Here is a 16734-nt window from a genome sequence, read left to right as displayed (position 1 = left end):
GAGGAGACCTTGGTGGTTTGCTCCTCTTTGCACAGAGGCCTTGTGTCTTCCTGACCGTTTTGGTCTCTGCTGAAGTGCAGATATCTGGAAATCACTGCAAGATTTCACAACGCTACACGGTGATGATTTTTAAAGCACAGAGTAATTTTCAGCTTTATTGGAGAGCTTACTTAGTCCAGAGACATTGTAATTAACAAGCTATACACCCTAATAGTGACAGAATAGAGCCACCAGAACAAAGAGAACAATTAGCCACCAGATTAGCCACAGTGTCTCCAGGATATTATAAGCCAGTAAGAGAAGATTGCCCTGTGTAATTAGTAGGCACAGCAACCAGGAGGAAATAGTGGGAAGGCAGAAAGAATTTCCTCTCCTTACTTTGCCTATTTGATCTCTCTACTGAGATCACTGAAGATGACTCTACAGTGCCAGTTGTGATGACATTTTGAAGGTGGGCATTTTATTACACCTGTTCCTTCCATCTGGACCAACAGACAAACAATTTGTGATTTTTATAATTGCTAAACAACTTTGCCTCCACTGAATTTGGACTTGATTTCTATAACTTATGTATTGCAATCTTTACTACTTAATTTTAAAGAAAGAGCTAGTATAAATGAGGCAGAAAATATTTCATATTGCATACATTTATTTCCATATTTATTTTTTGTTTAAGACATTTATGTCCTCCTAATTCTGAGACATGGGTGACATATTGGAGCAAAGCTTTCCAGCTTGTAAAAATTAAATCCATTAAAAAGTATTTGTTACGGCAGGCAGCACTTTTAACACACAAAGGGTGCCAGTGATACATTGGAAAAACAAAGAAACCATATTTGTTTTCAAAAAAGCTAGCTCCAGGAGGAAGATACAAGGAAGCACCAAAGATTTTTAAAAGCCCATCTCTGTTACCTGTGCAACATACTTGATGCACCACAAGTAACTACATTACTTTTATGTATATATAAAGAGATCTTATATTCAAATGCTGTTTTAGTGTTAATATCTGATGATTTCTTAGGTAAAATAGTTATAAATAAGTTTAATGATATTAATCATAAATAAGATAATCATGGGCTACCCAGGCCACAAATATGGACACCTTTGTTCCAGCTACATGTTCTTCTACTGCCCCTCCACCTTCCCTGATCTCTCTCCTCACCCCTCTCTCATCTGCTCCTCTTTTTAATCTGTTTTCTTTTTCCACTACATCTTCCCTCTCCATACCAACATGTGATGGCTCTGCAATTGTGTGCGCTGCACTCAGATTTAAATCCGTAATAGAGATACACATAACCTGGGTACACCTATTCCCACATTTAGCTGTATTTGCTATTTGTTGATCTTGAAAAATAAAAACTTATTAAAAGGAATAAAAGTTAAATTTCTGGGAGAGGTGCCATCCTGAGACAGAGTGAAAATTACATCAGTGATAGAAATCATGCTCTACAAAAATTCTAGAGTTTATATTAATATTTATACATCTGTAAACAAGGCACCATTACAGAATTATACAAACTGTTTTCACGCTTGCTTAAACAGGATTGTTTTCAGTTCTGTTTAAATGCTGGAATGTATCTGTAAAGCCTGAATCTTCCTTCATATTAGAACTTTCAGAGGCATAGGAAAGGGAACTTAAAGAGAATATACAAAAGGAGGAAATTTTGGAAAAGTACAGAGTGTGCAAAGAGAAAAAAAAGGCTATGATAAGGGGGTTGGTTAGATGCAGAGATCAAGAGAAGCTGAGGTGGTGCGATTAGCAACATCCAGAAATGTGAGAGTGGATAGGTCTGTGGGAACTAAAGATGTGAGATTAGAAATGTCCAGAGGAATTGAGGAAGTGAGGGAAGAAGCATCCCGAAAGGAGAGGTTGGAGACATCCAGAAATGGCGTAGAGATGAGGTTAGACACATCTTCAGCAGTCGATGAGGATAACTCAGAGGAACCCTGAAATGTGAAATAGTTAAAATCTGTGAAATCTAGTGATTCTGAAGAGGTTGAGGAAGTGTGCTCTGAGACATGTGTGGAGGTTGGAGGGATTTCACAGGAAACGTCCAAGGGAGCTGAGGAGGTGGGACTGGAGACGTCTAGGGAGGATGAAGAAGTGAGACTGGAGAGGTCCAGAGAGGGTGAAGAAGCAGGACTGGAGAAATCTGGGGAGGCTACTGAGGTGAGACTTGAGAGATCTAAGGAGATTGAAGAACTGTCGCCAGAGACGTCCAGAGAGCCTGATGAGGTGAGACTCAATAGGTCCAGTGAAACTGAAGAGGTGAAACTGGAGCACTCCCAGGAATCTGAAGAGGAGACACTGGAGAGCTCTAAGGAGATTGAAGAGGTACTGGAGAAGTCGGAAGAGGCTGAAGATGTAAGACTTGAAAGGTCCAGAGAAGATGAAGTGAGGCTGGAAAAGTCCACAGAGGATGAAGAGCTCAGACTGGATAGATCCAAGGAATCTGAAAAGGGAATTTTAAAGCGTTCCAAAGAGGCTGAAGTCTTTACACTGGAGGGGTCCAGGGAGGCCAAAAAAGTGAGACCAGGTGGGTCCAGGTAGATGGCAGAGATGGAACTGAAAAGCCGAATAAATTCACAATGTGAGCAGTTTTAAATCAGAAGTATTTTTAACTGAAGATCTCTAGTAACATGTCAAAACAACTTCAAAAGATATATTGAAACCCAAATACTAGCACGTTTGAGAATAACTAAGCATACTGCTTCGGTGCAGGCAACTTTAGTAACAAGAGCTTGCAGAATTATTCAGAATATCAGTCTTTCACAGAATACCAGTACAGAAGTACAAATACAGAAGAGTAACTGTGGTAGGAGACGTTTTTTCTTGGCATGTCTCTCTCTGCTCAATTAGGTTTTACCATCTATATATTTAGGTCTGAAATGAAATAATGGTTATGTAATGTAATGGAAATTAAAATGTTTTTCTTTTTTCCAGAAGTCGTATCATATTCAGACAGCATGCTGCTTACTGGTTATGCAGAGAAATTAAAAAAAACCTGCACAGATGCACATGGCAGCTTCAAGTCAAACCTGACCTCTGACTATAAAGGTATGATGGATTACTTCTTTCTGATTCATAAAATTTAAGTAAAAAATGTAGATCTTCCTGAAGATGCTAACCAAATGGCAAATGCATCATTATTTTTCTCCACGTGTACAGGATTTATTTTTTGGAAGCCTGCAGTGAACTAAACTGATGCTGTGACTAAAAAATACATAGTTCAGCAACATCAGTTCTTCATTGTCTTTAGGTAAAGAGAACTCTTACTGTATTACTTCTTCTACCCTTGTACCTCTGGACATAAAACCTGAGCTACAATAACAACAGTATTTTTCAGTTTGTGTTTAGTTTGAATTGATTAATAAAACTAAAGAGAAGTTCTGATAGAAGGCAGATGAATTAAAAAGGAAACAACAGCTTATATTTCAGTTTATAAAGGTACATTAATTACTGTACGCATAGATAAAGAGGCTGATCTACAGCTGCCTTCTCTCTTCTCAAGACTGTGCTGCAAAGCAGAGTAGGTGAATCCTGCCATTGTCTTTCTAGGCATAGGCACAGGATTACACAAGAAGTTCTTCAGAGATTAATCACAGAAGTATTTTATAGACCAAGAAAGTGAAAGATACACATGACAGGAGGCTGCATTTTCTCAGGTGAATATGCCCAAGCTTTGCTCGTGTTATTATGCAACTGATGTCCAGATGCATGTATAATGGATTTAACATAATCACCATGGTGAAACTCCCACTGAGGTCACCTCTTAACTGAAGCAGGTGTCTGCTGAACAGACTGAAGCTAACTGAAACAGACAGCTGACAGAAATAATGTTTTACTATGCAAATATTAAAACTGGAGGGGTTTAGCACAACACAAAAATTACCAGATTAAAAAAAGCTACTTACATGTCAATGGTGAGACCTGAAATAGTTCTTGAATACACTTTGAATATTTATTCACAATGTATCTGTAACTTTAGGGCTCAAGCACTATGCTTGTAACACTTAAGAGTACCATATGTGTAGATGAAAAGGCAAAGCAAACGACACTTTCTTCACATGCATGTTTGTGATGAGATTACAGGTTTGCTTGCTGTCCTGTATTCATAATAAAGCAATAAAAATAATTAACCCCTTAAAAAAAATCCCTCACTATTTAATAACTGTATGATTTTGTGACTGACTTTATCTTTAATCTTAAAAGTTTTTGAAGTGCATTGTACAGGGAAGAACAGAATTATACTTAAGGCAAATTGCAATACAATGAAAAGCCAGTATCAAAATGATTTCCAGCTGACTATAAATTCCATTATTCCTTTGCTGTGCTCTTTCTGCCTTAATTTTAAGTGGCGAGGTTATTGCATATTTTCCTATGAAATAACACTATCAAAAAACACGGAATTATTCAGTTTTATACTATTGTATAAAATATACTGATCAGCAATCGTACTTCCTACCTTTGATAGCTGTGGATTTATCTCCTTTCTCTGCTTGTGTAAGCCATATTGGGCTGTGCTGTTAAAGCTCTGCTGTTCTCTCTGCTGATGACCCTAATCTGTTCCACAGCTACTGGAAATCAATCCATGCTGATGACAATACAGTTCATCTCTTTTTAAATCTCCTCTTTGTCTAAGCACAGCACTAAGCACAGAGCACCAGCAGAAAACATGCTCCAAAACCATCTCGAATCTTAAGATAAATTTGCACTTTTGTGCTGTTCCCTAACAGGACTACATTTCAAAGGTTAGTTGATGAAGCAGATGAAGACATTTAACTTTCGGACACCTAGATTCAATATAAAAATTATTTTGCAGTGTGAGCCAAGTTCTTAGCTGTCCATTCTACAAAATCTGGCATTAAATGTTCTCTGGATGAATCCCGGATCTGCAGAGCAGAATTCAGGTACATTCAAGTTTTAAGAATCTTGTGCATTACTACTTCAATATGCTTAATAACCTTTTATGTCAGCTATGTTACTTTATAAATGTTGTTATAATAGCTTGATAATGAAAAATTCTGTCCACAGTTGAGCATAACGTTGAATAACTTTTTAAAAAATATCTAGGTGAAATCAAGGACTGGTACCCATTTTCTGAAGTTTTTAATTCTCATAGGTGCTTATGTTTCTTTGACAGGTAAGGGATCCTTGGGATCCATTATTGCATCTCACTTTAACACTTGCCTTCCATTTCTCTTCCTGTTTTTTTTTTTTTTTTTTTTTTTTTCTTCTCCTAGAAACAGCAGGGAAATTGTGTAGCTTGCTGAATGTCCCTCAAAACTGAGGGGAATAAGAGAAAATAAAACTGTACAGAGCATCAGGCTAAGAAGGTTTAATGTTTCTAGTGCTTCTAGATCATTCAGAATACAACACAACTATAGATTATGAAAAAATCCTAAGTATGGACTCTGATATGTACTTCTTTTACTCCCAATTTTGCAATATATCGGCTAGATTGTGCTACAGAATTTGAATGTAAATGCAATTAAATCCAGATAAAACAAAGCAGCTATCTCCCATGTAAATAATATTTACATTCCCCCTCAAAACAAACAAAAATGAAAAAGCACATTAACAAGAACTCACCCAAGTAATGCTACTTGCTACATTTGGGCCATATTATAGATTTTTATTTTTTTTTATAAGGGTCCCCATGAAGTTGAACAGGTTCTAGGAATATGAAAGGTCACAGCAGGGGCAAAATTGTTTCATATAATTTGTTGGGAAAAGGATTGGGTAGATGGTTAGGAAAATTTTTACTACATCTGTCACTTTATTTCATCGAGTTCTCTAGCTGATGATGAATACAGAGCTGATACTATTTTTTGTTTTAGTTCAGTGTTTTAAAACTTTAATTAAAGAACTGTTAAACCTTCCTGTTGAAAAAGAATGTAAAAAAAAAAAAAAAAAACACAACAAAAAACAAAACACCTTGCATTGCAGTTCTTAGTGTATGTATGTCTGAAGAGAAATATAAGAGATTTTTAATATTTAATGTAAGGATGTAACTGCTTTACAAAAATACAGTTTTTAGTTATAGTAAGATACATTGAAATAAAGCTAAATTGATCATTTGTGAGACATTAACATTGGAACAGCTGTAATTTTACAAATCATTATCTGATGTCTTACAAACTAAAATGTGAATTGATGAGCTGAAAAACGAAACTCTAATAAATCCAGAAAAGTTTGGTCCACTCCCAGCAAATTCCCAGATAGCTGACAAATAACAAACTACTCCTACATTAAAGTTAATCTTGACAGTATCAAGTACTCTTTCTAGGAGATGCAATATGAAATTATTGCAATACATATTACAATGCAGGCAATACAATTTCAGCCCAAGTGATAGCTTACTCCTCTTTCATTGTCTCCCCTCATTGTGGGCTACATAAACATCATCTCTCTTCTTGTATTCATAGCTTTTGACTCAAAAGGTGTGAAGAATGCTATCCTCAGTGCAAAGAAATAGGACAGTACAACCAGAAAAAAAAAAAAAAAAGCAGGCAGACACAGGACTATTTCCTTTCATTAAAGGTAAGCAGTTAGTTCAACTTAGTTATAACACGTAAGCTCACCTTTAGAGAATTCAATTTTATGGCAACAAGTAAAGAAAAGCTATCAAATTATCTGAGAAAAAAAAGAACAGGTCCTGTGCAAGTGAAAGACCAGCCTTCACCTTGAGAAAATGATTCTGTAATGACTCAGTGTTTTCAGACAAGTTCTCTTTATCAGCATTCGTCAGTTCACCTATTAACTTGCACCTCAACAGGATGCTGATCTTTCCTCTGAACCCTGTATCTGTCAATGCCAGCGGACTAGATAGTGGGTATTTAGGTTTACTGTATAGGACACTTACTGGAAATACATTAGACTATACAGTTTAACTGCAAATACAGACCACAACAGACAAAATAGTGATGCTGTAGGAAATGGTGGTTAAAGCTTTTTTTTTTTTTTTTCTTTTTTCTTTTTTCTTTCCTTCTTAAAGGAAAATGTAAACCAATTGTTTGTTAACTGCTGTATGGCTGAACAGGTGCTGACACCCATTGTTAGCAAGAAGAAATATTCATCAGGTAAAAGTAGCCTTTTGTTTTCCTTTAAAGTACTTTGTTTTTGTTACTGACTGAAGAAATTATTATTTTAGTGTACATACAGACACAAGTCATTTCAGTGTCACAGTAAATTCAGAAACATTCTTCCACTGTACCAGTTTTTATTATTTCAGATTGTGAATAGCTCTGCCTTTCAGAATATAAGGCTGTCTGCAAGATTTAAAGTGCACAAAGTCTTTAACAAACGAGATTTTATAGTGCAGATGGGTACATTGAAGGTACGCAGCTACACACCACTGAAAAAATTAAAGTTCTATAGATCTCAGAATGCCTTGCAAGTAATATGAAACAAAGGAATCCACTATACTGCTACTTTAGCTATCCCAAGCCTGTTTAAATCAAGAAATGAAGGACAAGGAGAGGGTAATTTACAGAAAAATTATTTACCAAATTAACATAAAAATCTCACCACTGGTACAGCTAATTCTCATATCAAATATGAGCAAAAGTAGTTTTCAGTTCCTTCTTTCAACTTTTAGATACAAATTAGGTAAGCAGTTTTATTCAACAGAAGCTTTCTGTAGGCAAATAGCTACATCCATTCATTTACTGACAATAAGAACACTGTTTACATTAATAACCAGCAGATGATGCAAGTTTCAACAAAAGGTGGCACTAAGCTCGAGAGGCCCTCAAACTTTCAGCTACTGCAATTCAAACTTTTGGTTTTAAGTTAACTGTAATAGCATTTGCAGTGAATACAATTGCTTTAGAAGAATGCTTGGTTGCTACAGATTTGAATTGTCCCTCCTCCAGGCAGAAATGCTTAGCAGTTGTGTTGGAGTAATCAAATATCACACGAACACAAGAAAATCATCCAAAATATTTCAGACAATGAACAGCAAGGAAAGCTAAGGATTTATGACTCGGTTCAAAATCCAGGTGTGCAGTGAAAACAGAATGTTTAACAGTGCAAAAATCATCTTAAATCTTCTCCAGACTATGGAGCTTTGGATCTAAAGCTTACTCACTTCTGTTCTGTTTCTCAGAAAAGTTAGACAGGTGAGTTTGAATTTTTGCCAATTAAAAGCCTTCATCTGCAGATAAGGAAAAACATGAATCCATTTAGGTGAGCTGGAAGAGGTAAGGATCCACCAAAGACCACACCACCGATTTGTTCGCGTTATATTCCTTCACCCCATCCCCCCCCTTTTTCTTTCTTCCTTGTCCTTTAGTTCTTAACCCTTCAAGTGTAGCTCCTTTCCTTCCCACCTCCCTTCTAACCACCCAAACGCACGGCTTCTCTGCATGAGCTCAAGTCACTCTTGCTCCAGAATTGATGCATTCAGTCATAGCACCCTGCATTCATCTGAGTAAGACAGACCACAGCTGCTGCAAATGGGTTTAAATTATTACCACTTATAAACGTGCATTTTAGGATATGCATTTGAATAAAATAAACTATTATCTCCAAACTATTTCTTCACCTTCACCCCCCCTCACTCTAGATTACTAACCTAGCAGTTAAAAGAAATGAATAATCAGAATGCTTCAGAAAGTAGCCAGAACTCAGATAAAGTTTTATTTAAAATAAAAAAGCGCCACATACAGAAAGCCATACTCCCTGACAGAATGAGAATGCAGGCATATAAATAAAATAGAACCAAGCAAATCATGATCTTTCAAGAAGTTGTTGAATGCTTGCAAAAATTAAATAGTTAAGTTTTTTTCAGTGCAAGGACAAACTGTGAATTCATACTATGCAGGTCCTTAGTGCAGAAAAGTTAGGAAAACATAAAATTGACTTTAAAATGCCAAGTGATAAGGGCTAAATAAGCATTTAAAGTCACTTTCAAGCATTGCGTTTTTATCAGAAGTTATGGTACAATTTTGCAGCAGTTTCACATACACTTTTTAAGTTGAAACACTATTTCACTTGTAATAATTTTCTGTAAAAGCATGGTAAACCAGAATGATTTCAATTTATAAAGGTATTCTTAAACCATTTCTTTTTAGAAAAATATTTAGAATAGTTAATTTTTAAAAGGTATATGTACATACCTGTTTTTTCCTACACAAATATTTTTTCAAACTTTCCAACTTAAAATAAGCTCTGTTTCTTTATATAGCAGATACTGTTGAAGAGGCAATTCTGATACAACAGAAATGGCATGCAACATAAAATCGATGAACAGGTGACATTACAGCTTGTAAAGGCTAAGAGAGTCTTGAGATTACTTGTAAGCTTAGAATCAAAATTCCAGGATAAGTCTCTGGCACCAAAATACTTTCCCCCCACCCCCCAGTCAGCAGATTTGGGGCTGTGTTTTCCCATTATCCCTTCACACTGAAGGAGCCAGATGTGGGACACAGCCTCTGCTGAAGCCAACAGGACTACCAGCAGACTGGTGCATTACGTAAGCAAGGACGTCAAGGTTTGACCTTTAAGTTCCCACAGCTAATCACTGGAGTCAGTATGAAGAATTTATAGCTAGTACCAGGAAACAAACACGAACTGTAGAAAACCTTTTATTCTCAAGGTTTTCATTTAAAGAGCCTTCTTTTGTGAGCAAATTAGCTTAAAATGTAGAGGACCTCCTGGAATTTAGAACATTATGTTTAATTTAAAGGACAACAAAATAATCAGCTGGTGTAACAGGTTATTTTCAGAGCGTGATTGAGTTAATAAATATATCGTTAACATTCTTATTATTACTTCGTCTTATGCTCAGGTCTCTCTTTAGCCAGCTTCACCAAGTTTTTTTAGTCCGCTATGTGATTCTTCAAACTTTTGAATTGAAAACCTACTATTCTCAGAAGTCCCAGCAGCTTTTTTTAAGGCTCTATGCTTATTGTACCCATTTATTTAACGGGCTTCTAGAAATGGAGATAGTTATTCTAGACATGTAAGATAAAATCTTATGTTACTGCATGTCCAGCTCATCAATGTCATACTTGAAAACAGAATTTAGGTCTTAGTAGATAAGAGACACTTTGAATGTTTTACCTATACTGACTGAAAAACAATTTGAGTACCATATTAGCCCAACCAGTCAAACTAGTTAAAAAGCATATCAAAAAATATTTTCTACATTCTTTTGTATTTCAAGCTTCAAGTAATAAACTTTCTGTTAAACCAAGTTGTATCATACAACTATCAAAACTTAAACAGAACAATGCTGGAACAAACCATTCTACTTAATTTTGGGTTTGGTCCCAAAAGAGGTAGTCCATAAGTCACACAAAAATAAAAATTCCACAGAAGTCAACCTAACATGCCAGTCTCCTTGGACATACACAGCCTCATCTCTAAACAAGGCTATTTCATATCTGAAAACATTTTAAGTTAGTGTTCATGTAAATACAGGAACGACACTCCAAAATTATTTTTTCCATCTGCAACCGAAGTTCGGTCCAGCTGAACCAATATATTAATTAAGTTTTGCATATCAGCCCCATTAGTATGAATTTAGCTTTTCTCCAAATTAAATTTGAAACATACCTAATACACAGGTATGCCTTTAAATAACAAAGGATACATGTATTTAGGTTTGGAGAGAAGCTTTGGATTGTTAAACCTTGTTAGTAATACAAGTATATTTACTATCATTTCTCTACAAATGCTGCTGCTGCCATTGAATTCCTCATCGTTCCTCTTGCTGAAGCTGCGAACTCCTCAATTTCAGCATTCAGTCTATTTATTACCCATTCCAATGCTTCACGTCCCTACAGGTTAGAAAAAAAAGGTGTAAGTCTTGGTAATTAAGTAAATAGATTAAACTCTGTCTTACTGAAAATGACTTAAGAAACAATAATTGAAAAAGGAAGCAAAAGTTACAGAAATGCATGCCTGATATTTTTTTTCCTTCGATAACCAGAGTACTGCAGGAATTGTACTGCTTTACACTTTAAAATTCCTTTTATCAGCAGTGCTGTCTTATGAACCACAAGGTGGCTTTTTATCCACTTTGTGTTCTGTTATTCTTGTGGCTGAACTCAAAGGATAAACTCTCAACTAAAACACCACTTCATTGCTCCCACATAACTACTTCAGGTGCCTTGATGCACATTCTGTTTCAACAGTAAAACTAATAGATTGCATCAAGAGTGCAGGAACGGAGTGAAAGCACCGTTTAAATGAATGGAAATGTTTTTTCAATTATGATTGAGTGCTTACCAATAAGAATTTGTTATCTATATTCATAAGAGAAAAAAAAGAGCAAGTTCAATAAGCTCAGCATTCACGTATCTACAGTAAAGGCAGCAGAATTACCCCCACCCTTTCCAAGATTGTTGACAAAGCCAGAACATAAAACAGAGATTTGTATTTGCATTCCCATTGTCATTTGCTAGTGGTCACATTGTACGCAAAGGTCATACTTACTTTATTAGCATTGGAAGAAATTGTGTTCGCCATTAACCCTTCCAGGTAACTACTGAGACTGACACCTTTTACAGATATTATTGCTTCTTGCGTCAAAATGGTTCTGAAACAGAGAGCAGAAAATGAATTGTTCCAAGTAGTTTAAAACTGCGTTGCTTAAAGGCTTCTCACTCCTCCCCAACAAGCACATTCCTTCATCAGCTTTGTCACGTAACACAGAACATCCTGCCCCATAAACACAACCTACTTCCTCAGTGCTTAACTGCATAGGCTTCAACGCATAAAATAAAAACCAAGTGTCCACACTAAGTCTAGATGGACCTTTGTGGCACTCAACTACTTCTATCTTCAGCAGCAGGCAGATAGAGTAGAAGCAGCAGATTTGGCGTGAAGTTATTTCGAGAATTATGGTATTATGACATCCCCTTTAACAACAGGTTTTTAGCATTTCCCACAGTTACGGAAGAAAAACTCTTACTTTAAAATCCTTATATAGATACCTGAGAATTATCACTAGCAGTACGAGTATAGCCTAAAGAAAACGACAGTTTCTCTCTCTCTTTTTTGACAAGATACCACTAGAAGCGATGCAAACCCCACAGCATCATCTGTTCAAGACCATGGGAATTTACAAATACAAAACCAGTCTGTACTACCTCAGGGCAATCAGAACAAGTGGTACTTACTTGTCTGGTTCATGAGGGTGTGGTTTGTAGACAAGCCTCTCATCTACTGACACTAGATTTGTAAATGAAATCTGTAGAACATAAAACAAGACTACCTCTTAGTAAAAACATTACAGGAATATAGTAAATAAAACTGCAGATACAAAACTAATATTTTTATCTGGCTTAAACAAGTTTTTCCTGCAAGTTTTAGGATTAGAGGTGTACAAGAGAACAGATAAGTCTCCAAGTTAAGTGTTTAGCAATCTAGTGCTCTTTCCTCAGATTCTTTTGGATCCCTTATGAGCTACCAACATTCACAAGACACAAACTACCACGTTTATAAGAACCTTTTAACCGTCGAATTAAAAAGATGTGGCAGTACATAAAGCAAAATGTTACACAATTAGGAAATGGTAGCACTGTACACCAAAGAACTTAAAGTTAAAAAAAAAAAGGAAAAAGAAATGAAAACAAAAACAAAACCCTACAAACAAATAAGAAAACTACTGGTATTCTGCTCATCTGTATGTTCAGATGTTTCACTGCTGACAGGTTCCAAAAATCTAAGAGATCCCTTCTGAAAAACAGAACTGGTCAGCTATAAACACATTACCTAAAAGGTTTTACTTATATTGTTCTAATGCAATTTTATAGTAATTTTAAAGATGAGTACCCTTTTCATATTTACAAGGATTTATTATAACCTGGAATCTGTTTAAATTGTATAAACAAAACGAAAGTACTTACATTACTGGATTTAAGCTCCATTGTTTTCTTCACTGGGTCAACAACAGAGTGCTCCTGAACGTATGTCTTCGTTCTGCATGTGCCAATGAGCTAGAAAACAGGCACACATACATGGAAATAAGTATGCTAAGCAACTGCAACTTTTTTAGTGCTTCTAAATACATAAGGTACTGAACAGACACAGAGACAACAGAATTAGGGTTTAATTTAAATAAAACTATTAGGTCACAGTGGATCTCTTTTTTTTTTTTTAACTGGAAGCAATCTACAGTCTAGACAGTTTTTGACTACCTGGAAGTCAATACACGTACTGCTATTGAGCCTTCCTGGCGCTTAAGTTCTTAAACTTTTAAAACGTGAGAACTATGAGATCAGGCACTTGTATTGCAACAACCTGGTTCACAAGCTTCCCCCAACATCCGTCCCAAGCTCTGCTCCACGATACCCACCGATTTCACAATGGAGGGTATTCCCCACTCTGTACTGAGCAGCCTGTGGCTGTGCAGCTTCCCGCTCTTGTCTACGTGTCTGTCCAGGACATCGACTCCGACCACGCTGGGGTTCATCGGGTTTGGGTACTTCTGCATGGCAGCTGTCGTTACTGTTTCCCAGGGGTGACTGCCAAAACAAAACCAAGACACGAGGTTGTACACTTACAGTTTTTTTAGCAGGACTTCTATTAAAATTGGACACAACATATCAATCACTTTGTATTTTTAGGGCAGACCAGTTTCCCATTCTTAACCTTACAAAACATCCTTCCCTAGGCTGGACAGGGGCAGATCCAAGAGGACCGGCACCCCTGGTTCAGCAGCACTCCCCAATTCCCCTGCCTCCTGTAATTACCCTGAGGCTTCTAATTTGGCAGGAATGCGTTCCCTCCCATATAACTCCACGAGACCCGAATTTATCGGGATTTCAGCAGTTCCCCAACACCCCCCTGAGCCGTTCCCTTTCCCCCCCCCCCGCTCCCTTGGGGTTATCGCTCAGCACCGCTCCGGGGCCGCCACCCCCGGCCGGCACCAAAGGACCTTGAGGCGGCTGCCCCACGGCGGAGCGGCGCCTCCCGAGCTCATTCCCCACCCCCTCTCCGCAGCCCCCGGCCCTACTCAAAGACGTGCTCCGAGGTCCAGATCCTCATGGCGGCAGCGGGAGCCGAGCCCCGGTCCCGGTCCCAGTCCCGGTCCCGGCCCCGCTGCGCTCCCCGGTCCCGGTCCCGTCCCTCAGCCCCGCCGCGCCTGCGCACTGCGGGCCGGTCCCGCCGGCTTCCAATGGCCGCGCGCGGCGCGGTGGCGGTGACGCAGGGCCGCGTGTCCCCTGAATGTCGCACGGAGGGCGCCGGGCGCCGCGCCCCACCCCGCCCGCTGCGCATGCGCGCTAGGCGCAGCCCTTCCGTGAGGGGAAGAAGGGCGGGGCGGGCTGAGCGCTGCCGGCGGGGCGTTAAACGCGCTGTAAAACATTAAAATGTCCGCCCGGTGTGCGGCTTAATCAGGGCTAGGTCAACACCAACGCGGCTCGCAGGAGCCCTCCCCACCGCAAATCCACTCCGCCGTGCCGCGCCGTTCCGAGGCGGCGGCGTGCAGCCTGTCGCGACAAGGGCAGCTGTCGCGAGAGGGCGCCGAGGCACCTCTCACCAGGCGACTGCGCTGTTACCTAACTGCTGACAGCGCTTGGCACTGCCCCGCACAGGCCGGGTTCCCGCTGTCCGTCGCCAGCGCATTTTGTAAGGCCGCTGGCGGGAAGCGCGGCGCCGTTACGAAACAGCCCTGGGGCCGCCTGTGCCAGGGGCCGAGGGCTTGGGCTCACTGCCCTGGGCTGCTGCTCCCTAACGTCCTCGAAGTGTTTGATAATAAAGCAATAAATCGGTTATGGCAACACACGCGTGCGTTTTGTGGCACTTCGAGAATTTTCGGTGACGGTTCTCGAGGTAACGGTGTTGGAAGTGCCTTGAGTGGTGTGGAAGTTGTGCTACTTCCAAACAGGCCACAGGGCATCGACTCGGGGACACATCTCAGGCGCTGCGTGGCTCCATGTACTTGTCACGGCACAGTAACGGATTCCCTGGAAAAACGTTGAGAGAGAAATTTCCCAGAAACGAGAGACCTGTCTCGGTCTTGTTTTTCCTGACTCTTCCATCTCATGGGACCATTCCTAAACATTGTCAATGTGCTCGTAATCCATCTTAGTATACAAAATTATTTCTAGATTTTGTAACTCTTACATAAAAACATAGGCAATTCATAGGCAGTATGGCTCCTGTCCATTAGCCTCTCACCATTTTTTCTGTGAAGGAAATGTTAACTATTGGAAGAAAGCAAAAATAAAGCATGCCAACATATGGTGAAGATTAGGAGCTACATCTTAACAGTTCTTTGTTCGAGTTTCTGCATTTGAGTGATATAAATGGCTGAACTACTTTATAAGACCAGACCTTTGAAAGGAATGATAAAATCATAAACAACAAAGCCAGATACTAGATAAAGAAAATGCTTCCTTGTAGTTGCAAAGGGAGAAGTGGCATTTAGAATTCTTTATATTGGTGATGTTGCATCTTGAGAATGCTGTGTCCATTTTTTAATGTCTAAAAATTTAATACTTTGATATCTTTTCCCCACATCTGTTGACAGTATTTGTCTAGTAATTGAAAGCAAAGAACATATTCTTTCAGTTAAATCTTTTCAGTCACTGCTACTACTAAGATGATCACTAAGGACCATAACAGACATCTACAAAAGAATATAAAAATCTGTGGAAATCCATGGAAAGATTACTCGTTTCATATGTACCTTCCAAGGGCTGTTTGCTTATCACTCTGCTAAATGCAACCGATGGGCCTTATAATTATAGGCTTCATATATATTTTGGAAGAGCAATCTCATTGGCATAACTAAGAAAGACTTGAAATTGTTGTTAGAATTGTGTATGAAAGAACTTTGATGTTGCAATAAACTGATTTGCAGGACAAATCATTATGATTCCGTATTTTCACACCCATGTTTGCCAGCAGGGTGATATGAGTTGTCCCCTCTAAATAGCCTCATAAAATATCCATTGTTTTGACTGAAAAGCATAAATATCAGGAAATATCTCACAAACCAAGTCCCCAGCATTAGGACCAGATAATTTATTCATTCCATAATGGGTACCAAAAAGCCAGATTGTCATACCCACTCAGGCTTTTTCACCTTTCTGCAAAACATATTGTGGCACACTTAAAAAAAAATACCACAAAACCCATACTTCTTCAAAGCCTTAATCCCAGAGATCAACTAGACCACTCTGCAGTACAAAACATCACAAAACTAAGAAGGCTTTGGTGATAATGGCAGTGCTTCAAGCTGCACTTCTAAAGGAAATGAATGCAGGTCAAAACCGGCATGTTTAAGGGGTTACCATAACCAAATTTTAGCACAGTAAGATTGCTGATGACTGATACAGTGAACCATATTTAACTGCTGCACTCTCTTGTAGTATGCAGGATGAGCTCTGTTTGCTTACCTGCTTCGTGCATCACAACATTTCTCAGGCTTTTCAAATTACAGATGAGACAAGTTTACTATTTCATACACTCAGGAAAAATGTATTTGTTAGTATTTTTTCCCCTGTCATATTCTGAAATATAGCTAACAGTACAATAATACTGAATCAGTTCCTTGATCTGAAATTAAAGTTTTGATGTTTTTGAAATATTGGCATTCTCATGCAGTATTAATGAAAACCATCCAAAGGTCTTGCCCTTTTCTTGAGCTGGAAAAACAAGTTCCCACTCCCTTTGTCAGCCAGGCAGTTGTACTGGCAGAAAACTTACATTAACAATGCTTTCCTATCCAGACATATTTATTGAATTACTTTCATTATACAATTCTTAACAAA

At 38.6% G+C, this 16734-nt stretch overlaps 2 protein-coding genes across 2 annotated transcripts; both read right to left on the bottom strand.

The window, feature by feature from the left end:
* Positions 1-1719: 1719 nt before the first annotated feature.
* LOC309884434 (uncharacterized protein) lies at positions 1720-4691 on the bottom strand (the record flags this gene model as incomplete). The annotated part of the gene is made up of 2 exons (XM_082773389.1): positions 1720-2566; positions 4609-4691. The coding sequence occupies 2 exons, from the start codon at positions 4689-4691 to the stop codon at positions 1720-1722; spliced, it is 930 nt and encodes a 309-aa protein (XP_082629515.1).
* Positions 4692-8623: 3932 nt separating this feature from the next.
* On the bottom strand, positions 8624-14475 carry PRELID3B (PRELI domain containing 3B). Its single transcript, XM_082773349.1, has 6 exons — positions 13971-14475; positions 13311-13479; positions 12862-12951; positions 12133-12203; positions 11447-11549; positions 8624-10788 (listed from the first exon to the last, which is right to left on the bottom strand). Exons 1-6 carry the CDS (start codon positions 14231-14233, stop codon positions 10669-10671), a joined length of 816 nt encoding a protein of 271 aa, XP_082629475.1. The 5' UTR covers positions 14234-14475; the 3' UTR covers positions 8624-10668.
* Between the last annotated feature and the right edge of the window lie 2259 nt (positions 14476-16734).

Source organism: Aythya marila, assembly GCF_965140915.1.
Source record: "Aythya marila genome assembly, chromosome: 16".
Classification (NCBI taxonomy): Eukaryota; Metazoa; Chordata; class Aves; order Anseriformes; family Anatidae; genus Aythya; species Aythya marila.
Note: the sequence above shows the minus strand (reverse complement) of the source record. Positions and strands in the feature narration are given on the sequence as shown.